This window comes from Labeo rohita, chromosome 15 (assembly GCF_022985175.1).
Source record: "Labeo rohita strain BAU-BD-2019 chromosome 15, IGBB_LRoh.1.0, whole genome shotgun sequence".
Taxonomy (NCBI): Eukaryota; Metazoa; Chordata; class Actinopteri; order Cypriniformes; family Cyprinidae; genus Labeo; species Labeo rohita.
Window position 1 is genome coordinate 11,102,993 of NC_066883.1, and position 25,943 is coordinate 11,128,935.

Here is a 25,943-nt window from a genome sequence, read left to right on the forward strand (position 1 = left end):
AAGATAGAACTTTTTGGCCTTAATTCTAAGCAGTATGTGTGGAGAAAACCAGGCACTGCTCATCATCTGTCCAATACAGTCCCAACAGTGAAGCATGGTGGTGGCAGCATCATGCTGTGGGGGTGTTTTTCAGCTGCAGGGACAGGACGACTGGTTGCAATCGAGGGAGAGATCAATGCGGCCAAGTACAGGGATATCCTGGACGAAAACCTTCTCCAGAGTGCTCAGGACCTCAGACTGGGGCGAAGGTTTACCTTCCAACAAGACAATGACCCTAAGCACACAGCTAAAATAACGAAGGAGTGGCTTCACAACAACTCCGTGACTGTTCTTGAATGGCCCAGCCAGAGCCCTGACTTAAACCCAATTGAGCATCTCTGGAGAGACCTAAAAATGGCTGTCCACCAACGTTTACCATCCAACCTGACAGAACTGGAGAGGATCTGCAAGGAGGAATGGCAGAGGATCCCCAAGGAGGAATGGCAGAGGATCCCCAAATCCAGGTGTGAAAAACTTGTTGCATCTTTCCCAAAAAGACTCATGGCTGTATTAGATCAAAAGGGTGCTTCTACTAAATACTGAGCAAAGGGTCTGAATACTTAGGACCATGTGATATTTCAGTTTTTCTTTTTTAATAAATCTGCAAAAATGTCAACAATTCTGTGTTTTTCTGTCAATATGGGGTGCTGTGTGTACATTAATGAGGAAAAAAAATGAACTTAAATGATTTTAGCAAATGGCTGCAATATAACAAAGAGTGAAAAATTTAAGGGGGTCTGAATACTTTCCGTACCCACTGTATATGGTCATTTTGTAATTTCTTTTTTGTTTAAGGTGATGGGCAGTTCAAGATTGCTGTCGTTCGGGAAGATAATGAACACATCTTCTCTCCTGTTGCGGTTGTGAGCTACAAATACCCAGAGCAGGTGGCACTTACACTGGAATTCATACAGAAGTAAGCAACATGTATGTTATGAAATGTGTATGAAGCATTTGGTTGTGTTGCTGTTTATTTAGTTGAAAATAATGAAGTATACTGTAAAACATAGTTGATCTGACAAGCTCATATGACAGATGCAAATGGAGACTTTTGGAAATGTAAGGTAAGCAACGTGTAAACAACTGGAAAGAATTATGGATTGCAGTTGATTTAATGAACTTAAAATACTGTATGACTACTTTTCCACTCCAACCTGCATATTACTCTGTAGTTCAGTTTAATTCATTTCATTTTTTGTCATATTCATTTTTTTTTTAGAATTTTCCTGTGAAGAAATCCTGAACGAGGTTTGAGATGAAGGCAACCAAATGGTCACGCATTCCTCCAAGACTCTTGCATTAACAATTTCGAAATTCCATGTAATATCTGAGTTTTTTTATTTTTATTTAAAAAAATGGCACTTGTATTAAACATGCAGATAAATGGGAAATAATACATCCCTTATAATGAACTGCATCACTTCAATGATATTTCAGTTATAATGAACTTCAAAATTCTGTTGTCAAGCCACTGGAGTCATATACTTTATTGATGTCTTTATACCTTTCTGGACCTTGAAAATGGTAGTTGCGTAGACTATCAATAGACAGAGGGACAGAAAGTACCCAGATTTCATTAAAAATACTCTTTATTTGTGTTCTAAAGATGAATGAATATGGGTTTGGAGTAGTATGAGGGTGAGTAATTGACAGAATTCCCATTTTTGTGTGAAGCACCCTCTAAACAATATTGTTTTCTCTAATAAGAAAAAAAGTTTTGAATCTTGACTGTCTTACAGTTTAAAGTTTATATTTTGTGACCACTATTTAGTGCAACACCAGTATTCTACAGGCGCTCATGTTTTCTTTTTTTAATTCTGTCTGTTGCTGTTTAAAGCTAAACTATCTTTTACAATACAGGCATTTTTTGGTGTTTGACACATTGTTAAATGAATTGATTTGACTGAGTATTTGATTGATGATATTGTTTGGTTCTAACCAATTTAAGGCAAACAAAAGCCACTGAATGCACTTTTAAGAATGTTTACATGAAGTAAAAAGAAACCATGTTCAATTTGTATATTGTGCTGGATTTATTTGCTTTATATATAGATATAGATATAGATATAGATATAAATACACCATTAATACAGAAAAAGTCCTGTTTTTTACAGTTTTTTCCGCTTTTTTACTGATTTTTTTTTTACAGTGTGATACTCCCAGCTCGTGTAACTAACGCTGTTGTTTTTTTTTTGTTTTTTTTTTACTTTGCCTCTTAACTGCTGATTGTTAATGTTATTATTATTTTTAAATATTTTTAAAAGAATGTATTACTATAATTAAAGTAATGTACAGTAGTATTCTATATTGGTTCAATTGTTCAATATTTGCATTTAAAGAATTAATTGTTTTTTCTGTCGTTGTTTTTCAGCCATCTCATTAAATTGTTAATAGTGAAGGGCATGGAAATGGACTTTTTGATTGAGACTGAGGAGGTGCAATGGGAAATTCTTCCAAAAGAAACCACTGACGTTGCCATCATTTTGGAAGAGTTTATTGACCTCACCGATATCTGTGATGTCCTGAAAGCATTCGTGCTTTGGATGGGTCTTCTTTACTTTGTTAACATTGATTACCCAAAACACATGAAGCACACTTGCAATGTTCTCCAAAAACTTTTCATGAACATTGGTAAGAGCAGCTGTTCTTAGTGTGTTTACAATAAATTTAGAATCCCTCATCTGTTCTTTCGATTAAAATGTGAATTAGTGAAAGGAATGTAAATATTTACTGCAGTTGTTACACAGAAATGAAATGGCAATGTTTATCTATGTTTTTTAAAATTAGAGTGCATTAATACTAAACAAAGCAATACTAAGTAGGAGGCTGTCTATTCTGAATTCAAATAAAATAGCCTTCTGCATGTTCTTCAGAGTCCATGAGACTATTTTCTGCAGTGCTGTTAGAAAATAGAAACTTGAGTTGTGTGGGCAAATTACATAGTTCATTAAGCTGAATAAACTTAACATTGCAATTAAGATGAACTATTCTTGAAAAAGTAACCTGTCTGCCTTAAAAATATAAGTTGATTCAGCAAAATGCTTAGTTTAGCCAATTTTTATTCAGTTTTCACAACTTATAATTATACATTTAAACTAAGTTGTGTGGGCAAATTACATAGTTCAGCCAGCTGAATGAACTTAACATTACAAGTAAGAAGTACTATTCTTGAAAAAGTAACCTGGCTGCCTTAAAAATATAAGTTGATTCAACAAGATGCTTAGTTTAGCCAATTATTATTCAGCTTATACAACTTATAATTATAAATTTAAACTTAGTTGTGAGGGCAAATTGCATAGTTTAACCAGTTAAATGAACTTTACATTACAAGTAAGATGAACTATTCTTAAAAAAGTAACCTGGCTGCCTTAAAAATATAAGTTGATTTAACAAGATTCTTACTTAAAAGTTGACTCAGCTTTTTTCAGCTTCACCTTTGTTACCCCAACTATTAATTCTAGATTTAAGAAACTCCAACATATGTATAAAAAACATAAGTTTTTTAGTTTATTTAACACAGCATTGTAAGGCAGCCAAGTTACAAATTATTTTAAGTTGAATCAACTTATTTGTTTTTACAGTGTGCTAGCATTATTTGTTTCGGGCTTGGCTAAAGGAGAACACAATTTCTTTCTTTTTTTTTTTTCTTTTTTTTTTTTTTATAATTTGCCAGGACAACTAAAGATTTTCCAGGACATTTTCCATTTTCTCTCATTTTTCATGTGTTTTCCATTAGTCATCAATTTTCCAGGTTTTCCAGGACGCGTGGGAACCCTGATTTTAGGATAGTTTGTGGCTTGGTCTTAGTGCCTTAGGAGTCCTCTTCACTACTCCTAACGTTTCACAGACTTAGGAGCTAGTTTTTGTGCACTTTGTGAAATACTCTTAGAACAAAAACATAAAAGTCTTAAATTTAGGACTGACACGGCCATTATTCTTAAGATTTTAAGGGAAAACTTTTAGCTAAAAACTTTTACTGCTATTTAGGAGAAATCTTAGTGGTAAGACAAAATGTTTTGTGAATACGGGCCCAGGACAGTTATATCATGCTGAAATGTTTTACTTAAACATGAATTAAAGAATTTTTTGACCCTAAAAAATGAATTAATAAAAAATAGAAATGAAAAACATACCTATTACTGAAGAATTGTATTCAAATCACTTAATGTATTTTTAATGAGATACAAAAAACAATACAAAAACTTTACAAAAACATGAGTGTCACATCATTGATCCTTCATACAATTTTTCTTTTATCTTTTTATCTAATTAGTAAATGAACAGGGGCTGTATGTATAAAGCCGCTCAGAGTAAAATTTTAGTCTGTGTCAGAATTCCAAGAATGATGTAATATTACTGTTATCATTCCTAGATGATTCATAAAGGTTCTGAAGTGTTTAGACTAGGTCTCAGCTCCTAAATTATTTAAGGGAGCTGGAGAGGTCTCCTAACCTAGTTAGGAGTAACAAGATGTCAGCAAAGAGGAGGAGACACACACTTTCCAATGAACATATGACGTTTTGAAGTCCTTATCAGTCGGTCACGTCGGTAACCAAAGAATGGGATGTCGCTTAGAGAGACCAATCTACACAGCAAAATCCCCAGTGTTAATTTAACACTCTAAGTGTGGACACATATAAACACTGAAGCAGTGTTAAAGTTAACACTGAAGCAGTGTTGAAGTTAACGAGATAATTAGGTGATTAACGAAGTGATGATTGATCATTATTGAAGACACCTGATGTTAATAAGCAGAATCACCAAAGGAGAAAACCAAAAATTTTAAGCAACCATTATAGTGGTCAGTGTTTGCATTAGTTAGGCTCTTGACCCTTAAATCATCAATATTAGGTCTTGTTTGGCTGCAATTACTGAGTTATAACAGCCAGACAAGCAAAGAGCAAAAGTCAATAAGATGGCATTGACTGTGCTTGACTTAATCATCATATAGTGACTTGAGTATTTGACATAGAATTTTCTTACAGATTACAAAAAAAACTGTGAACAAAAGATCAATCAGTTTTGCTATAATCAGACAGATGATGAAAAAAAGTTTATCTTAATTTAGACACACAGACATGAAGAATCAGTGTGAGAATCACAACAACGGTGACCATCAAAATGCGTGTTGTAGCCAATCAGAACTCATCCATGACTCCCATCATGCATTGCGGCATGAATAAATTATGAGAGTTTAGAGTTGATCTGTTTATCTGAATATGCCGTTTGTCACCATTGTTGAGATTCATGGGCTGGTTCTTGATGTCTATGTGTGCCTAGGTGAAATACAATTTTTTTTTTTTTTAAACAGGTTGTAAAAAAAAATCTTTCCAAAATGTATAGGAAGTGCTGGATCTTCTGTGGATTGTCAAGGCTATTACAACAAGCAAAAAAAAAAAAAAAAAAAAAAACCTAACTTAGAGATTAGACTCTAGGTGATTTACGTCAAACAATGAATATGTTAAAACATAATCACCTGGTGACTTTTGGCTTGTCTGGCTGTTTCAACTCAAATACAGCAGCCAAACAAAATCTAGTATTAAAGATTTAAGGGTCAAGAGCCCAACTAATGCAAACATTGACCACTATAATGGTTGCTTAAAAATTTTGGTTTTCTCCTTTGGTGATTCTGCTTATTAACATTAGGTGTCTTCAATAATGATCAATCATCACTTTGTTAATCACCTAATTATCTCATTACCTTCAACACTGCTTCAGTGTTTATGCTTCAGTGTTTATATGTGTCCACACTCAGAGGGTTGAATTAACACTGGGGATTTTGCTGTGTACTTTGAGTGCAAACTAAACGAGCCAATGCATATTGGCATGCAATGATTGCATCCAGCTGCCACTGTTCACAGCGCGAGTATAATTAGGCAGCAGGTGCAGCGCATAGTCAGGTTTTCACTTCAGAGCCGACCAGTTCAAGTTCTACAAGCAAGATGAAAAAAAACAAACTCTCTACTTACAGCCCCTATGTTGGTGGCACAGCGCTTCAGAAGCGGTGGTTTCCTTTTGTCAAGTGGGAACGCACACATTAGGCTGCACTACCCCCTTTTGTGTTGCTGCGGCCATCTCCCCTCTGCGCATCAGCAAATAATAGAGCGGTTATCTAAAAGAGCACTCGTGGGTGGATGTCTTTATAAAGATTCAGCTTTCAAACATGCCTTTCCACCCATGTGCTTCTGGATGCGGTCCTTACCTGACGCCGGGTGATGGTCACAATCGTCGCCTCACATGGGCATTAAGCATGCTGAGGCGGCTTTCGTGGATCAGTCATGCTCTCATTGCGGGAGTATGACCGTTGTGGAGTTGCGCACCAGACTCCATTTCCTGCAAAGTGGCGGGGTGCCAGTTCCTCTGTCCAGATCTAGTGTTCCCCCTGGCAAACGCTGGGAGGGTGCCACCTCTGGCAGGGAGATGACTTCCATGAGGGGTACCACTCATATCCTTCAGGCTCCCCCTGACGATGGGATGTCGATTGCTACATCAGAGGGTGAGCCAGACCTCTCTGGAGAGGATGATTCGAAACCTTCCGGACAGTCAGCGGTGCTGGATACAGATCCAGAGATGATGGCTATGCTTGCCCAGGCTGCCGAGAGGGCAGGGCTCGTTTGTGAAATGCTAGCGTGTCCCGATCCCTCCCAGCTGGATGAATGGTATTAATACAATGCTTCTCTCTAGAGTAATTTTTCTAGCTGACTATTGAGTTCATGTACAATGAACGTTAATGCAGCTTTAGCCATATATTTTTTGTTACTTTCACTTTCATAACTCTTGCACAAAATTTGCTCGTTACTTCCTTGTGTTGCTTGACGCCTCCCACAATTGCTTATAGGCCACAATATCTTGCCCGAAAAGACCATAAACGTTACAGTTGGCATCTGCAATAAATAATTAAAAACGAATCATGTCAGAGCAAATCATGACTTTTCACTTTACACCTTCTTTTGACTAGGTGTAAAATTTAGTCTCAGACGTAGCAGAGCAAGTATGCAGAGATGGTGCAACGGGTATAAATTCTACGCACGACTTAAAGCACATTTTACGCCCAGCCTAGTCTTACAACCGGGTGTACGTCCAGCTGGTGCAACTGGTCCTAGGAGTTCTCAGAGAACTTCGCATCACCATGGACCTTGCGCTATGAATGACGAAGGTGACCGCACAGTAACCCACAGGGTTTTACAGCCCTTACTTCATAGTACACTTGGATCTGCACGTTTTGAACCAAGCCTTTCACAGGCTTCCATTTAAGATGCTCATTCAGAAGCACATCTTCAGGTGTGTCCGTCCTCAAGATTGGTTTGCAGTGATTGACCTGAAGGACGCATACTTTCATTCTTCGATCCTTCTGCGCCACAGACCATTTTTGCGGTTCTGTCGGGCTGTCCCTGTCGCACCGTGTCTTTACGAAAGTTGCGGAGGCGGCCCTTGCTCTCGTGAGAGAGCAGGGCATTCGCATCCTCAACTACCTCGACGACTGGCTAACACTGGCTCAGTCTCAGGATCAGTTGTGCGAACACAGGGACTTGGTGCTTGTGCACCTCAGCCGGTTGGGTCTTTGGGTCATGACGCAGGAACGTGAATAGGTTCAAGAGCAGGATGGTGGTTCCACTGAAACAATTTCAGAGGCTCCTGAGGCAGATGCCTCCAACACTGGCTGAGGGGCAGGCAGTGTCGGGGGTTTGGACAGGCCCTTAGCTACACTGGCACATCAACCGCCTAGAGTTGCTAGAGGTACCCGTTGCCTTGAACCGTGTCTAAGCGTGCTTACGAGGCAAGCGCATTCTGGTCTGCACGGACAATGCAGCAACTGTTGTGTACATCAACCGACAAGTCGCATGTCGCAACTCGCCCACCACCTCATCCTCTGGAGTCAGAAGCATCTGAGGTCACCTCTGGACCTTTGGAAGCTACATGTCTGATCCCTGGATGGGACGTGGAGGAGTGGTAGACACCATCACTTCGGCCAGAGCCCAGTCCATGGGACACACTTACACCTTGAAGTGAAACCTGTTCGTCAAGTCGTCTTCCTCTCACTGAGAGGACCCCCAGAGATGCCCGATCAGAATCGTGCTGTCCTCTTTGCAGCAAGGGTTGGAGCAAAGGCTGTCTCCCTCCACCTTTAAAGTCTATGTAGCTGCTATTGCTGCACACAACGACCCCATAGAGGGGATGTCGGTGGGGAAGCATGACCTGGTCATCAGGTTCCTCAGGGTGGGCAAGAAGGCTAAATCCGCCTGGCCCTCCTCCGTACTCTCTTGGGACACGGGTAGGGGACCTGCATGCATTTTCGGTCGACGAATCGTGCCTAGAGTCTGGGCCGCCTGACTCCCAGATAACCCTGAGGCCTCCAACACTAACTTTAGGGACCAGGTGATGAGCCTGCAAGCACTGCCAGAGCATCCGGTGCCAGGCCCTCACTCAATGAATCCATGAGAACCGGGAGAGGGCTGGGGTCCATATGAGAGACCTAAGTGGATCCCATACGTGTACAATTCCACGTTATAACCTCAGAGCCCATGTTTTCCCGGCAGACCATCTGCCATTCCAAGAGGGTTACAATCACCTCCAATCTTCCAAATGTTCCTGAAAAATGAGTCATATGTGTAAATGTTTCCAAAACCTCCTACGGGAAGGATGGGGCTTCTGCACGTTCCCAGTGCTCCAGCCTCACTATAGTGGGTAGTGCTATGTGACTGTTCCCTGAAGGAGGGAATGGAGACATCACCTCCCGTCACCACAAGGGCTGCTGTACTCACCGACTCAGCTCCTCAGTGAAAACCTGACTATGCGCTGCACCTGCCTAACTATACTCACGGTGAGATCAGTGGCAGCTGGATGCAATCATCGCATGCCAATATGCATTGACTCATTTAGTTTGCACTCGAAGGTACGTAACCGAGTAGAACGTATGATATATATACATAACCGAGACGTTATATGATGATACAGAATCGATAAAACAATCATCAAGCAATTTTTTTAACTGACCAAGTAAGAAACACTCTTCAAATCAATGCTCTAACTGCAGATATAAAATTAGTCTCTTTTTTTTTTTTCGCTGGAAAATTTGAAAAATGCAGCAATGGACCGGTAATGACACAGTAAGCAGGGTCTTAAATACTGTGACACTAACCCACCAAACACAACAGTGGCCAAAAGTGATGAAAGGAAATAATGAAAATATGAAAGGAAAAAAAAAACTGAAGTTGCTAACTTCTTTCAATTGAAAGTAGCTAAAACAGTCGCTAAATGTAGCTGATGAGGATGAGGTCATAATGGCGAGTTCATCCATATAAATATAAATATATCAGTGGGACAGTGCTGTTATCTAAATAAGGTTTGTCCAAGAAATTGATTTTGTTGCTAGGCTTTTGAATAAAAGCCTCTCTTGTTTTTATATGTGCTCAGAATTTCTTTGTATGACAGCATGGCCAAAAAAAAATTTCTCTTGGCCACTACTACAGTACATGCCAGTTCATTGACTTCATCCAATTGAACGCCAAACCATGCTGCAAAAACAAGCCACTTTTTTATGAGGACTGTGGGCTTTCCTTGAGTTGATGGAGCTGTTGATGGAACTCATGTTCACATCACTTCTCCAACTGTAAACAAGAAGACAAAACATCTTAAGGCTAAAAGTAGCTCATAAATTGTCGATTTAGGAGAAAATCTTAAAATGGGCATGTCAGTCCTACATTTATGAATCCTATATTTTTGCTCTAAGAGTATTTCACAAAGCATTTTCACTAAATCTGTGAAACGTTAGGAGTAGTGAAGAGCACTCCTAAGTCACTAAGATCAAATCCCAAACTATCCTAAAATGGCAGTTGCCAGCAATCTGGTTCGGAACGTAAACATTTTAAACATTTGACAATAATGGGCTTTTAAAAGGGTATCACCTTAATCGCGGGGGTATTATGACTGTTGCAGAATTTGTCAGGGACCATTTTCCTTTGATTAGATATTAAAAGTGACCAATTACCAGTAGAGACCAACAGGCACTATTACAGTTACAATTAAAACCAGGACAATTATTATAATCTGTAAAACCATTAAAGATTCTGTGATGGTTTCTATTGTTTTGTTTTGTTTTTCAGCGGGGCTTAAATGGCTGTTGCCAGCAATCTTGAACTTTTTAGAAACACTCTGCATTTATCTGCACACATTTTCCAACACTTCTTTTTGGATTTTGGAGGTTATCCCAACTGCAAATTTTCCTTTGATTATATCGTTGTTTTCATTGTTGGTCAAGAATTAACAGCTGTTCTTGCTTCCAGTTTGGTTTTCTTTTACGTTTACATGTCTTACCATCAGCCATGATTATGCTATTCTATTAATAAAAAGGCCGTATATCAGCTAACTGTTAACGAGAAGCACACATGTAAGAGGCTGACAATTAGCTGAACATATACTTGTTTAATTAGTGACAGTTATAATAATATCGCTCTTTACAATATTTCTTTTAACAAATCTCTGACAGAGACCCCTCTGCTATCAATCACTGTGTACATAGTAAACATTTTGACATCATCCACAGCAATGAGGTCAACCTTAGTCTTAGCTTAAGACTTATCTCTATTCCTTAGTAAATTTTGTCTCAGCAGCTTTGTGAATAGGTTTTAAGAGAAAACTCTCAGCTAAAAGCTTTTTCTAAACAGCTTTTGCTGCTTTTTGGGATAAATCTTAGTGGAAAGATAAAATTGTTTTGTGAATATGGGCCCAGATGATCAAAATTTCCTCTTGAATTCTTCATTAAATATTGATGTGATTGGTGTAGTTACACTACTGTTTTGCCTTTGTAGGGCAGAATAGTTGTATGTGGAAAAAAAAAAAAAAACACTTCCTTTCTTAGTACTCCGTTTTCCCCAGTAAAATAAACTATGAATTCATCTGTTAAAATAAGGGGAAAAAGTCAACAGACATAATAGCAAGTACCTTTGCTTTTAAATCCCTGTGAAGTACTCTCTTGTCATGAATGTGTTTGGTGCCTAGACACATCTGTGCAAACCACTTCAGGATCTACAAACAAACAGATTACAACAGTGTATAAACTGCATACATACATAATACGCATTACATAACAACTGTGCCATAATTATACCATATTTTTTGTTATATGGTAGCACCAAGTACTTTTTCTTAAATAGTAATGTCAAGGACATGGTTCAGACAACAAATATTCTTTTTGATTAAATGTTACCAGACACATTCTTGTGCTTTGTGCTACACAGCTTTCAGGTACCATGGGGTATAATAATGAAAAATTAGGACAGGACCATCATCTTTGTCATACCATGTCCTCAGCAAATAGAACATTTTTTTGCTGCTGTATCCTTTGAAAAAGATCTCCACCACTGCAGAACTCCATCACAATATACAGATGACCATCATCTGAAAAGAGAGGGTCCATTACTATTATTTTTATTTATTTATTTATTTATACTTTAGATCTTAGAAAATTTTAGTCATTTACAGTACTTAAAACACCCTGACAAACCTTCAAATGAGTCTCTAAACGCCACAATGTTCGGATGCTTCATTCTGGACAGAAGCACGGCTTCTCTTCTGCTGTTTCTTATCCCAGAATCAATCTATGAATCAGCACAGAAACCTTTTAATGCATTTTTCCAAGTATGTTTAATAATTTCTTTAATTCAGAGCTTTCATTACCTTTGGCAGTCGTATTTCCTTCATAACATAATTCTGCTCTTCGCTTATTGGCTGAACCAAAAGAGCTCGACCGAAAGATCCTTTTCCAATGACTTTCACTAATGAATACTGATCCATAATAGTAACTTCAGACACAGAATAAATGCTTGAAGCTTTTCTTTCTTAACGTAACACTACAAAACTAATACGTCTGTCATTCACCTGTTCCAGCTTTATACAGACATCAGACAACTGCAACATATATGGCATATGACTGGCAACATATATTTCTGTATTTGCTTAATAGTTTTAATCAGTGCAAAACTAGATTAAGGATGCATTTGCTCGGGACAGGACAGCAGCAAAGCGTTGTATCACCATTAGCTTGTTTCAGGTACAGACGCTAGAGTGTCACTTCCTTATTGTCACATGACGTAGTGATGACGCTTTTGGCCTGTACAACGTGGACCGCACTGAGTTCTTCCCTTGTTTTGAATGCGACAAAGATACAACACTAGGTATATACAATGCTGTACATATAAATATTAAGTAATTAATTGGGTATTAATAAAGGTCTCTCAATGTTGTGTAACTGGGCATTTCGATTGGTCTAAATAATAATTTTCATATTTCAACTCTGCATTTTCAGTTTTAATGACCATCAAGTTTTTTTTTCAGTATCATTATTCATGTTTAAAATATTGTCCATACAGCTGCTGAAATACCGTATGGTCACGTGATACCAGCTTCTTTTCTCAGTGTTAGTGAGAAATGGCCACTTACAGATGTTTATGATTACTTACAAGATTTTTTTTAATCTTTTACAGAGATAGCTGATTCACGTTTCTGTTTCTATGTTAATTACCACTAATTGTTACTGATATAGGTCAACGCATACAATTTATAGTGTAATTATTTTTCCTTTTGTTCTGATATTTGAATGCGGCTCAGTGGATGATTCTATTTCTGAAGCGCCAAGCGCCCTCTCGAGGTTTAAAATAGTTCTGCCATGGCTGTGCCCAGTTTAGCCACTAGATGGCAGGAAAGGTATGTAGTAAAGTTTAATATACGCAGTCCGTGCAGTTCTTAGTGCTCTCATATCTTATATCATGCGTATTATAATGATAGAAAAGTGCTTAGTGTATAAAAAATGAGTTTTATCTGCATACTTCAAATCAAGTCTTTGCATTTTGGCACTGAATTCACCCTCTAAACAGCGCCCCCACACGCCTAAAACGACATTAAATTAAATGGCTGCAGCTCTTGGTCTAGACACTGTTGGTCTGTACAATCTCTGACATCACCGGTGTTTCGGTAGGCAGCTGTTTCTAGCGAAATGTTACATGTTACATATTCCCATCCCAGACAGAGTCGGGCTACGACAGTCATTATTCTGTCCCATTATTCTATCTAGAGTAGACTCAATGCCAAGAAAAGCGTTGTATCTACTGCCCAGAGAACAACGTATTTGGGGGTCGTATGGGATTCGATCACAATGCGGGCACAGCTGTTTCCTGCATGTTTCGAAATTATTCTAAACACCCTTAAGAACAGGGCTTGACATTAACTTTTTTTTTTTTTTTGCTCACCAGCCACTGTGGCTAGTGGTTGTCCAAAATTACTAGCCATTTAGCATTTTTATTGGCCATTTTGTTGTTGGAAAAATAATATGATATTTTATATGACTAAAGTTACTGCCTACTACAGTTTATTTACATTGATTTCCAGGTCTTTTTTTTTTTTTTTTTTTCTATTTAAAGGGCATTTTTCTGTAACTGTATTAAATGCATGCATTATGCTTCATTTCAAATTCTTATATTTTATTAATAATTTCACTTAATTTAATAAGACACTGTATTATTACTGTTTATTATTATTATTATATAAAAATATGAAATGTTGGGGAAAAAAAGAAAATCTACTTTTAAATATGAAAGTAAACTGCCAATTGGTGGCAGCAGGTGACTTACTTTTAATAAATGAGTCAAGGAGTCAAACATTCATTCAGATGGCTGATTCATTCAAGAATGAAGCAAGTGCCTGTCTTTATGAATGGGCCACTGAATCATTTGATTCAAATGATTAAATCAGAAAAGTGAATCATTCAGTAACAAAACACTGCTGTATTGCTCAGAGATGTGTGACTGTTCTGCTCTGATATTTGTTTTGAACTATTTTCGTTAACCAAATCGAGCAAAAACAATAAACACTGGCAATATTGTACTAAAATGAATATTAACTATTTGTTTGAACTCTTGTATAAAATCAATGTCAAATGTGCAGTTGTGGTTTTCAGGGAAAATGGCACTCTCTTGGTCATGTCATGTTGCTTAACTAGGCTATATGTTACAAATATTAAAACAACATTTTTACTACAATATTTCACTATTCACATTTTTACTATACAATGTTTCTTCTGTGTGCAGTTGTGTTAATTTGTTTTGATTTCTCCACAACATTGTTTTACACACAGACAGGCTGCCCAATCCCCAACTGGTGTGGCCTCAATACTGTCAATACATTATCCATTATTAATTGCTGTTTATACCAAATGTAATACAATCAGAATCTTTCTTGCCCAAATTTTGGTGCTTCCCCAATTAGATGTTTTAATCAGATTAGTTGTCCAGTCAGGCAAGTAAAGTTCTCATTCACTTGCCTCTTCAAAAAAAACACTTGTCCTAGACAAGCATTAATGTCGAGCTCTGTTATAAAATTCAACTGGCTAGTGGGAACATTTGGCGGGTTGGCGAGTGTTAATGTCAACCCCTGCTTAAGAATATCAGGTTATGGCAGAAAGTTACTAACCATTTCAGTTGTGGCTCAAAGCCAGGGGATTTCATCCAAGAGCTAATTACCAGGAGCAGATAAAAGTTATGTGCTGGGGCCTTCATACCCTTTCTATGTGGTTCAGAACCCAGGTTCTTACCTTCTTCGCAAGATGATAACGACAGACACTTCCCTCACAGGCTGGGGTGCGGTCTTAGATGGCCAGCCCAAGGGATCTGGAGAGTTCATCTTCTCGATTAGCACATCAATTTTCTTAAAATTATAAATATATTTTGGGCCCTGAAATACTTCCATCAGCAGTTATGGGGCTACCACGTCCTAGTGCGTGTGGAAAAAAAACTGCAGTACTTTCTTACATAAATTGCTAAGGTGGACTGCATTTGCGTCACCTAAACAGGCTAGAGCACCAGGTTCTGCTTTGGGCACCAGACAAGTTCCTGTCCCTCAGGGAAATTTTCCTACTGAGGCATATAAATGCAGGAGCAGACTTGCTGTCCAGACACGCTGTGAAACAAGGGGAATGAAAACTCCACCCTGAAAGTAGTCTTGACTGATTTGGGAAAATTCTAAATTCTGACTCCTCCAGCTCCCCTGGGTCTGAATACAATTGCCCATATGTGGCCCAGACTACGTCTTTATGCATTTTCCCCGATCACTGTGCTCCCGGGAGTCCTGGCCAAGCTCTGTCAACAAGGGTTGTGCTTCTTATTGATAGTGCCTCCTTGCCTGACCAAGGAGTCTGGTTCTCAGACCTAATATACCTCCTTGACGGCTCACTGTGGACGATTCCGATCAGGAGAGCTCTGAAACCTGGGCTCTGATGTCTGAAAGGGACTGGTTTCTGAAAGGGACCAACTAAGAGATGCTAAACTTCCAGCTGATGTAGTACAGACTATTCTAAGTGTCCCTCCACTAGAAGTTACCCTCAGAGTCCATGTGGCCACCATTTCAGCTTGTCATGCTCTGATTGACTGATAAGGTCTCTGCAGCACCCTCTAGTTGCCCTTCATTTGTGAAGCTAAGCGGTTGAGGCCAGCTGCGAGAGCAACAGTCTCTTCATGGGACTTAGCTGTAGTGCTTGAGGGTCTGGTTGGGAAAACTTTTGAACCACTAAAGTCACACCTGTCAAATTTCTGACTTTAAAGATGGTTCTTCTAACAGCTATTACTTCTCTAAAGAGAAACTGGGTTTGCAGGCTCTGTCATTCTCTCCATTCTGCTTAGACTTTGCCCCTGAACTAGTCAAAGCTATTTTGCACCTTCACCCTAATTATCTTTCTAAAGTTCCATTCTCGACCATGCATCTGGTCATTCTTAAAGCCTTCTGCCCTCCACCATTCACAACACTGGAGCAAGAAAGTCTTTACTTACTTTGCTCAGTGCTCTTCAGATTAATGTCCCCTGCACCAGTCAGTGGCATAAGTCGGAGGAGCTCTTCATATGCCATGGGTGCCGCATCCATGGGGTTAGCAAAAGGTGTCCCCTTGCAACAAGTGTATAATGTGAAGACTGGTTCTCCCCACACATGTTCATTAGGTTCTATAGTTTGGATGTCCATGTTACTCCAGGCTTGTATGTCCTTGAGTCAACATTCCAAGGTTGTGTCAGAGACCTCTCCACACTACACAACCTTGGGGGATCCAGACACTTCTAGTGTGGCGGTGTTGGATTTCTCGTGCCCATCAGCATTAATGAAACACAGCATAGAATGTAGCCTTTGATAGAGAACATCACAGGTTACTTGACTGTAACCCTGCTATTTGAGGAATTGGGAATGAGATGCTGCGCTTCATTGCCGCATTGTAGGCATGCCTGGACATCCCTTCAGACAAAGGTATAACCTAAGAATGCATATGACCTTACCATCACACTGTGGAAATACAAACGGAAGACAGATGAGAACAAGTGCATTTACATAAGAGATATAAACTCTGTGATTTAACTTGACCAGTTACTTTCTGAGAACCTCTCAAACAGAATGATTGTAAAATCATGGAAAAGGGGCATGCCCAGTGGGCCAAAAAGGCCCCAACATATAGAGCTGTGGCTCTCAACCAGAAAGAGTCAGACTAATAACACTGGAGTTCATTTTCACTCAACCCTGGAATTCATCCTCTTTGAAATGTTCTCAAACAGACATTTTTCTCTTCCCCAGGTCTTTTTAGTTTCTTCACTCGTCTCACATGAGTGACTTTCCTCAGTCAGTCAGTGGTTCTTTTAGAACCAAAGTGTCACGAGTCTGGTCCTGACCATCGCCACCAGAGGTCACCTTGCCATTACACACTACATCCCATGCTCCACCTCACTGACCCCACTCACAGCTGCAGCCAATCACGAACAGCATAAATACGAGGCCCTTCCCGCTATTTGGGGCAGAGTATTGTACAGCATTTAGCACTCGTCTTGTGTTAGCTCCATTACAGAGCCCTTTCCTAGTTATTTCTTGTGATCTAGTTTTGTCAGTCGTGTCTTGACCCTAGCTTTGTTATATTGGATTCTTGCCCTTTGTGGATTTACCCTTTGTCTCGTCGTCGCGGACTCTGTTCGCCCCTCGTATGGACTCAAGCCTGCCTGTTTGGATTACCCATTTGCCTCTCCCCTTGGATTGTGTTCGCCGTTGATCAACCCTCGCCTGTTCGTGGAATACTCTTGTGTCTTGCCGTCTGTGTACCTGTTTGCCAGTGTTTGACCCAGCCTGTTTATGACCATGTCTCTGTCTAATATCAATAAAAGCTTGCGTATGGATCCGCCCACTCCTTGCCTTGTTCCCTGCGTAACAGTAAGAGGATGAAGAGAATGAGCTAGAACTCTTCCTTGTGGGCTTGTCTTTCCCTTTCCCAAAGATCACAGGATTTCAGCTGGGTCTCTCTCTCTCTCAGCTCTTGGTTCTTTTTCACTTTCCACCTGGGAAGAAACTCCAAATCTCCACAGAGTCAGAACATCTTTGGAGTTCCGTTCTCGACCATGTATCTGGTCATTCTTAAAGCCTTCTGCCCTCCACCATTCACAAAACTGGAGCAAGAAAGTCTTTACTTTCCTTACGGAAGAATGTGATCACGAATTCAAACCTTGAAACCATCAAGACTTTCATCTGAGACTGCATTCGGGCGCTCGTTCAACAACCAAAGCAATGCAAGTATCGTACATTTAACTAAATCTAAACAGAGGTTTAGGTTAGCTGTAGACGGCACTGATGGTTTCACTCAGGTGGTTAGCTGACTCTTTTTATAGCTTCATTTTCTTGTCTCTCTAATAGCTTCTCACTTCCCCTTCCCCCATGTATGAGTGATTGTATGTTGTTTGTTTAGATTAGTTATGTGTTAGTCCTTCGTTAAAAAAACGTATGCGTAAAAATGACTTTTTTGAGTTTTGATTCTGATTCTGCCTTGTAAAATTAATGTCCCTTTACGATTCCGATTCAAGCTACATGCTCTAATGCAATAGTACTTTAAGAAAGTTATTTCCTGTGGCCAAGGAAATATAATTTGTTAGAGCTGATATGAAATTATACTGAATGTTCGTTGGACGAACAGATTAGCTGATGGAAAATTAATTCTGCTACAGTTACTACTGACAACTGAGCTAATTTGCTACAATATCATCCAAGGCAAAGACAAAAGAGTAACCAAAAAAAGGCAAGGGTCAGGGCAGGCAGCAAACAATCTAAAAAAAAAAAAAAACAGATAACCATTCCAAAGATCAAAACAGGCAAGGAAACACGGAAACTAGGAATGGCTAAGAATGCAGTAACAAATGTACAAACATTGCACAGCAACGAGGGGGTGAAGGGGTGCAATGCTAACCGGAACCTCTGAGCCGCTATAAGTGGAACATGGACCTGTGGTATTCCCCATATCTGGTCAGTAGTACTCCCAGTTTAATCCGGAAATCTGCAGTGTTTACAGGAGTATACTGGTCCGTATACACCTCTTTTACATACAATGACCCCTATGGCTACAGGGGGGTCCTCAGTCCTATCGGGCACACCTCTGTCCTCCGTCATATTGGTTTCGCCTCAGTCCTGGGTACTCTGCCTCCGCCTACAAAGCTTGTTGCCATGGCATCGCCTAGGTCTCCGGGAACCAGCGATGCCGCTCAGTCTCCCTGTCTGCACTGGTGGGTCCATCAGCCTAATCTCCATTGGTCGTCGCCCAGCTGTCATCAGCCCCTACAGCACCTTGGGTCCTCCCTCCCTCGACTTTGCTGTGGGCTGATGGAAGTTCTGGGTCTGTGCCAGCGGACTTCCTCCATCTTCACTGCCGGGGTTTTATTGTCTTCTTGCCACCAGCCCTTCATCATTGCTTCACCTGTCTCCCCAACCCCCCCCAAACCTCACTTCAACTGTTGTTCTGTTACGGCGCATAGTCGCACTTTGCTGGAGGGGGGAGTAATGTCACAATTATGTTTTAGTATGTTTTTAATCAGTTTCCAATTTCCTTTGTCTATGTTGCCTGCTCATCATTTGTAATCATTAGTGTTCAGCTGTGTTTAATTAAAAGAGATGTTCACTTCCATAACAAAAATGTACAGATAATGTACTCACCCCCTTGTCATCGACAATGTTCGTGTCTTTCTTTCTTCAGTCGTAAAGAAATTATGTTTTTTAAGGAAAACATTTCAGGATTTTTCTCCATATACTGGACTTCAATGGTGCCTCAATTTTGAACGTCCAAAATGCAGTTTAAATGCAACTTGAAAAGGGCTCTAAACGATCCCAGCCAAAGAAGAAGGGTCTGACCTAGCGAAACGATCATTTATTTTTATTTAATTTCAATTTATATACTTTTTAACCTTAAACGCTCGTCTTATCTTGACTGCCTGAACTGTTTTTTTTCAACATACCCTAACCAGAAAAAAATGGTGTTCAGGCAAACAAGAGAAGACAAGCAATTAACGTTAATAAAGTATATAAATTGTCATTTTTTTTTTAGAAAATATTATGTAAAACCTCTGAAATCCCCGCCCAAGAGGGTGATATCAGTAATGAGAACTGCACAGTGATCCACATGTATAAGACCATTGATTGTTTTGTTAATTAAAAACCAAGTGAGAGACTGACTGCCTGCCTCCTTTCTTTGACATGGTATCAAAAGTGACCAAGGAGAGAACCTCATATAAAAGAGGCTATAAAATGCCATATATAAAATGGCATTGTTGATACCACCAGACAACTTTACATTTGACAAGCCAGGGAAATGGCCATCATGGTGACAGCGTTTTGTGCGATACAGGACGGCAACCAAGCTCACGGAAGAGGACGGGGCAGTCCAAGTGAGTATGTGAATTTTTGAAGAAATTCGATGACTATTTTGTACCACAGACCAACAGCATACACAAGAGGGTGCAGTTTCACCAGCAAATTTAACAACCAGGGGAAAAAGCAGGGACATTTATCCAAGCATTGTACGAGTTGTCGGAAAACTGTGATTTTGGCGCCAGCAGAAACAAGAACATCAGAGGCAGATTAATTGTAGGAATAAGATACAAAGACCTTTCAAAAAGGCTTCAACTAATTAAAGACCTCACATTGGATGTTGTGGTACAAATGGTAAGACAAGCAGAGGAGATTACTCACCAGGTCAGCCAGCAGGGGGACCCCACATGCAGCGTTCAAGAGGTAGAGCGTCCCAAGCGACAGGCTCGAGGAGGTCACTACAGGTCAGAGTAAAATCAAGAAAATCAATCTGGAAATAGAATGAAAGTGAGGATAAATGTGGACGATGCAGCAAAACATAGAGAGAGAGAAAATTGTCCAGGATTAGAAGCAGAATGCAGGAGATTCACAAAAAAGGTAACTGGGAACGCATGTGCTAGCTAAGCTAGTTCATGAAGTCATGAGAGAGGAAAGATAAACTGACTTGTTTTACCTTGGATCTGTACATCAGACTGGGAAAGGCAGTATAGAAACATGGACTATCAGTCTGACACTTGGAAACATACCAGTAATGTCTAAAATAGATACATTGCGAACATTTCAGCAAATACCTGAGCAGGATGGAGCGTTTCAAACTCTTCACAGATCACAAGCCGCTGGTCCCGTTGATAAACAGCAAAGATTTGGACAATGTGCCAATTAGATGCCAGAGACTTTTACTCAGACTAATGAGATTCAGTGTAACAGCCGAGTACGCTCCAGGTAAAACACTTGTGATAGCGGGCACGTTATCACGGAGCATGTTATCACGGAGCCCACAAAGCCACAAACTACACTCCAGAGGTCTCGTCTGTCCACAAGTCTGCTCCAGAATTCTCGTCTGTCAACAAGTCTGCTTCTGAGGCCTCGTCTGACCACGAGTCTGCGCCAGTGCCCCTTGGAGGTGGCAGTTCTGGTCTCCTAAAGGGGCTGCGGATACCACCATTGGGTCTCCAGAGGTCCTCCTACCCTCGCCTTGTCTCGCCCCGCCCCCGCCCTACTGTTCCCCTGGATTGTTTTTTGTGTGGAGCGTCTGGAAGCCACTCCTTTTCCTCTCCCTTTGGATTACGTTCGATGCTGATCGACCCTTGCCTGCTTCACGGACTACTCTCACGTCTTGCCTTCGCTGTACCTGTCTGCTATTGTCCGACCCTGCCTGTTTGTTACCATGTCTTTGCCTTTGCTTTATAATAAAAGCTTGAATTTGGATCCGCTCTGTGGGGCCACAGAGAAGAGAACAACTCAGAGTCTTCTATGAGCTATTTGGGACGCCCATAAAAACAGATTGGGAGCTTACATGACGCCAGTGCGTCTTGACCAGTTCCTGCCCTACGCTGATGTCTCACCCCAGGGGTGAACCATCGATAAACTAATCAAATCAGGAGGAGAGAAGGACTCTTGTTCTCTGCTTGGACCACGTGAAGCCACAACATGCTTTATCGTCACCTTTTTGACCAGCCTCAGTCAAACCCATGCCAGAAGCACAGTAAAAGACTAATTTACTGATACTCCCCCTTTTCTGAGACTAGCCATGGAACAGATGTAACTGGTGACCAGCTATACATAAATTGGTAATCGAGTAAACACGAAAAGACAGATTTAGATTGACACGTCCAGTCTGCAGGGCTCACAGGATCCATCCAGCGTGACTCTCATGACCCTTTGGACCTCCAGTGTTCCCCTCCTCTCACATTCCTCACACACACTCTCCCTCTGCCCATTAAAGAATGCACACAAATGCGCATCACGAATTACCTTTACATTACGAGTTTGGAAGGACAATTATTTGAGTATTGCTGTTAGAGCAGCAATATGCATCTATCATAACACATGCATAAACAGTAGAAAGACAAATACAAATACAACAGACAAAATTAAAATACAATGCAGTAATATTGTACACAATGACCTGGGCTATGTGTGATAGGAAGGTCAAAGAAAGGTTTGTCTGTGAATGAATAGGAAAGAGTCTATTTCTATAGGCAAATGTAGCATAGGCAAATGTGCATTCTTTTGGGCAATAAAACCTCTTATCAGATGGTGGTCCTGGCAACTGAGCCCTTTTGGGGTGTTAGTTGCTTTGGGGGGTTGTCTCCAGAGCTCCAGCATATAGCTGGCTTGTTGGGTTTAAATACTATTTGTTAAATGTAACAAATAACTGTGTGTCTGATTGGTCCAGATGCTACATATCTTCCCCCCTTTCGAATGTTGTTGGGAATGGCTGGGAAAGAGCGGTGGCTCTCTGGCTGTTGGTGCCACTAGGAGTGGTTGGGGTGCTGTCAGGTGGTGTGCTGTGATGGTGTAGGCAGTAGCAGGGTGCAGGTCCTTGAGCTTGTGCAGCAGGTGTCATGGCAGTGTCACCTGTTGTCTTGAGGTGATTTGGCCTGGGTCAAATGGTTGCTTTAGGTGTTGTTTGGAACAACTGGTTGAACTCTCACTTGTGAGAGAGCAGGTGATTCCAAGGGTCGCAGGGAATTGTAATGGAGATGGTAGTGTGAAGAGAGTTTCAGACTGACCTAGTGATGATGGCAGGAGGGCAGCAGGTGGTTGTTGCTTGAACGTCACTAAAAGTCTGATGTTGGCAGTGTTGCTTTGCTCTGGCGGCAGCAGTGACTTAAGCTTGCCTGAGTTGTGTTGGTTTTTCGCTGTTGGGCATGTGGGCCCGTTGCTCTATCCAACGTTGTCTCGCTGCTCCCGGGGTGTCGACTGGTTTCGCAGGATGCTCCTCCCCTGGAGGAGTCTGATGCTATGTTATGTTTGACACAGAGTCAAAAGTTTGACCTTTCCAGTACTTCTCAGTGGAGTTTTGTTGGAGGAGCTCTTTTGCTAGTGTCAGCAGCTCCTGTAACTCAGGAGTGGGTGTGTCCAGCTATCGTTGTGCAGCCTCCATCTAGCTCCTGTGTGAAGGGTGTGGAGGAGAATGTGACTGCTGTTGGACATACCGTGGTGTTCGCAGGCTGAGGATGCCCTTTTCCATGGCTCCTTCCAGTGGTTGGTCTGGAACCTGGGTCTGTTGCCATGGCGACGGCTATGTCCTCTGTTGGCTAGTGTCTTTCTGTAGAAGGGCCTGGCATTGTGACAATGCTGGGTGCCTTCTGGTGCCTGCTTTGAATTCTGGGTTGTGCAGTCCAGAATCAGTGGGTTCTTACAAACACTTTGGTGGAGGCCTTGTGCTTGTTAAAGGCCTTCTGTGTCAGGTCATGCAGTTGTTGAATAGGCATTGAGTGAGGGCATGCCTAAATGGTGACTCACCATAGGATGCAGGTTTTGGAGGAAGAGGCTCTTGAAGCTGGTGTTCTCCTCCAACCCGGGTTCATTGTGAGCTCCGAAGTAAGCTCGTTGAAGTCTGGTAGTAAACATGTGGAGTTTCATACCGGCCCTGTTTGGTGGCCAGGGCAGCGATCAGTCCGTGTTCAGACTCTGGGTCTGAGAATTCCTTAATGATGGCTTGTCTTAGCTGCTGGTAGTCCGATTGGATGTGTCTTGGCTGTCGAGCCAGGAAGCGTCGCACCTCTGGGCTAGAGGTGATCCAGAGCAGATAAAGTCTTGGTAGTTCACACATTTCCAAGACTGAAGGAAAAAGTCAATGTCTCTCACGTAGGCGTGGACATCAGGGTCTCCTGCAAGTTCTGGTGTAAATGCAGGGATGTTTCTGGCCATTCGATTGAGTTCTTGAAGCGTCACTTCATGTGTTACTTCAGGGTTCGTCTGAATTAATTCTGTTCCTTCTGCGGCTGCGGAGGTTTTCTGAAAACTGACTTGTGAAGTGTCAGGCAGAAGGCTTTGGCTCCCCCCTTTGTATCTGTGTACAGGGGCACGGGGGTTTGCACTGCTGGCTGTGTGACGTGCAGCAGGGTATCTTTTACTCAAGTCCATGCACAGTCTGTAAGACTGTTTCAATTCTCTCTGAACCATGTCAAGCGCCTCTTTAATGTTGCCGAATTGCTGAGTCAGGGTTTGGACTTCAGCTCTGGCTGCATGCAGATGGCCTTCTAGGGCCTTAGCTCTAGTGTCTCTCTCATTAAGATCCATGTATGCTGTTTCTAACAGTGAATTTGTTTGAAACTCTCTTTCCAAGTCTTGTCTTGTGGTCTTTTCAAGCTGCTCTCAGTGTCTGGCAGCTGTTAGAGCCTCCTGAAGACTGGTGATTTCCTTCTGTTGCGCCGTTCTGTCAGGTTCCTTGCGTCTGTCCTGTTCCTTCTCCTGCTGAGCAGGTGTCGGTTCACTTTGGAACTCTGTGACTTGCAGTTCATTTACCTCCTGTCTGAGGCCCTTGAGGCTGTGGGCCAAGGAGAAAATTATGCAGGTCAGCTCCTGGTTGTCCAGGCTGGGTGTGAGGTGTCCCCTGGTGTCGCAGTCTCGCTGTTCCTTTCTCTGCCATTGCAGGTTGTTGGCTGCTTTAGGCTGAAGGATGTCCATCACAGTGCTCTGCAGGGTCTCCAGGTGTTCCTGGTGGGTGGCAGGGCTGGATGTCTGAGGCATGCTGGTCCCCTTGTGGGAACACGAGAGAGAAATGCAGACAGCAAATGCAAGTACGTACAGAGGTGTTAGCTATCTGTATAGGAAACGGCTCTGTAAGCCGTGTAAGGTGTGAATAGCTGGTTAGGGCAGCTTGATGTAAGCAGGGGGTCAGCTAATGACCAGGCTTTACCTGTAGTCAAATTATTACTCAAAACACTGATGGTTCACAGGTTTGGTCACTATGAAGGTACCAAATAAACAAAACTGAAATAAAATCAGAAAGAGACAGAGGGAGAAGGAAGGGCTTTCCTTATTTAGTTTAAGATAGTAGATATGACTACGCAGTTGTCCCTTGTTTAAAGGCATGCTGCAGTAGGGTCATAAATCTAGGGAGACCGTTAGCTAAGCTAGCAGGGACGCATCAAACATCTCAAGATAAATAAGCAGAAACACTAGGAAGTGTTTCTAGTCTTCTCAGGGCCTATGGCTTGGTGAACGGTACTTGTACCTCATGTAGCAGGCCTGACTGCTAAGGAGTAAGGAGAGACAGGAATTAGTCTACTAATGACCTGTACGGTTCATTAAGGGGACATCAGTTGCTAGAACTGCTATAATATATATAAAAAGCATCAGTATCAGCTCTTCTCTGTCAGCATGGTGGGAGTTTCTAAAAATGACTGAGTCTTCACTAATCCCATGCAAACGTACTCCCATCTGGAATAACCCTGACATATTAATAAACAATAATATGATAAACTTCACAGATTGGAGTTGTAAAGGTATTAAATACCTGGAACATATATTCGAAGGGACGGACTTTATTTCCTTTGACATATTAGTTAAACAATATGGGATTAACAAGAACAGATTTTTAGAATATCAACAAATTAAATCTATAGTAAAAAGAAAATTTAAGTGTAATCATATCAAATTACAAATACCACCAAGTGTGGCAGAATTTCTTAATCTCAAAACCCCTAAATTACTCTCTAAAATATACAGGACACTTTCCAAAATAGATGAATCAATATCGCTCCCTATTACAAAATGGGAGGCAGATCTATCAGTCAGCTGGGACCATAATTTCTGGTCTCAGATATGTTTAAAAACCTTTGAACTGATTAGAAATCCCAGTTTACAATTAATACAATACAAAATCCTGCATAGAGTGCACTACACAGGTCATCGGATGTTCAGGATGGGTTTTACAGCTTCTAACAACTGCTCACACTGTCAAGGCAATACACCTGACAATTATATCCACGCTTTATGGTTCTGTCCACCTGTTCAGAGGTTCTGGTACAGGATTTGTGAAGACTTATCAAAGTGTCTTAAATGTTCCATTCCAGCCTCTCCGTCAGTCTGCTTGTTGGGCGACCTAGATGGTGTCACTACAGAAGGTAACTCAATCCACATGGCTTACACCGCTTTATGCATTGCTAAGAAGACTGTCCTCATGAACTGGAAAAATAAAAATAATCTTAATATCAACCAATATAGAGATCGTTTGTTGGACTATATTAGTCTTGAAACAGCTTCTGCTGCCACATTAGATCAATCTCTCTGGGCTCCTTTGATCAGCTCCA

The 25,943-nt window shown here is 41.1% G+C and overlaps 1 protein-coding gene across 2 annotated transcripts in view; it reads right to left on the bottom strand.

The window, feature by feature from the left end:
- nek3 (NIMA related kinase 3) overlaps positions 1-12,123 on the bottom strand; it is a 53,578-nt gene extending 41,455 nt beyond the window's left edge. The window contains exons 1-4 of one of the 2 annotated variants that reach the window (XM_051129395.1): positions 11,716-12,123; positions 11,543-11,636; positions 11,339-11,436; positions 10,981-11,064 (exon numbers count right to left, since the gene is read on the bottom strand). In XM_051129395.1, coding sequence (XP_050985352.1) covers positions 10,981-11,064; positions 11,339-11,436; positions 11,543-11,636; positions 11,716-11,832 — 393 coding nt within the window. In that variant the 5' untranslated portion in view covers positions 11,833-12,123. The remainder of the gene's footprint in view (positions 1-10,980; positions 11,065-11,338; positions 11,437-11,542; positions 11,637-11,715) is intronic. The other variant, XM_051129394.1, reaches the window with a different exon arrangement.
- Between the last annotated feature and the right edge of the window lie 13,820 nt (positions 12,124-25,943).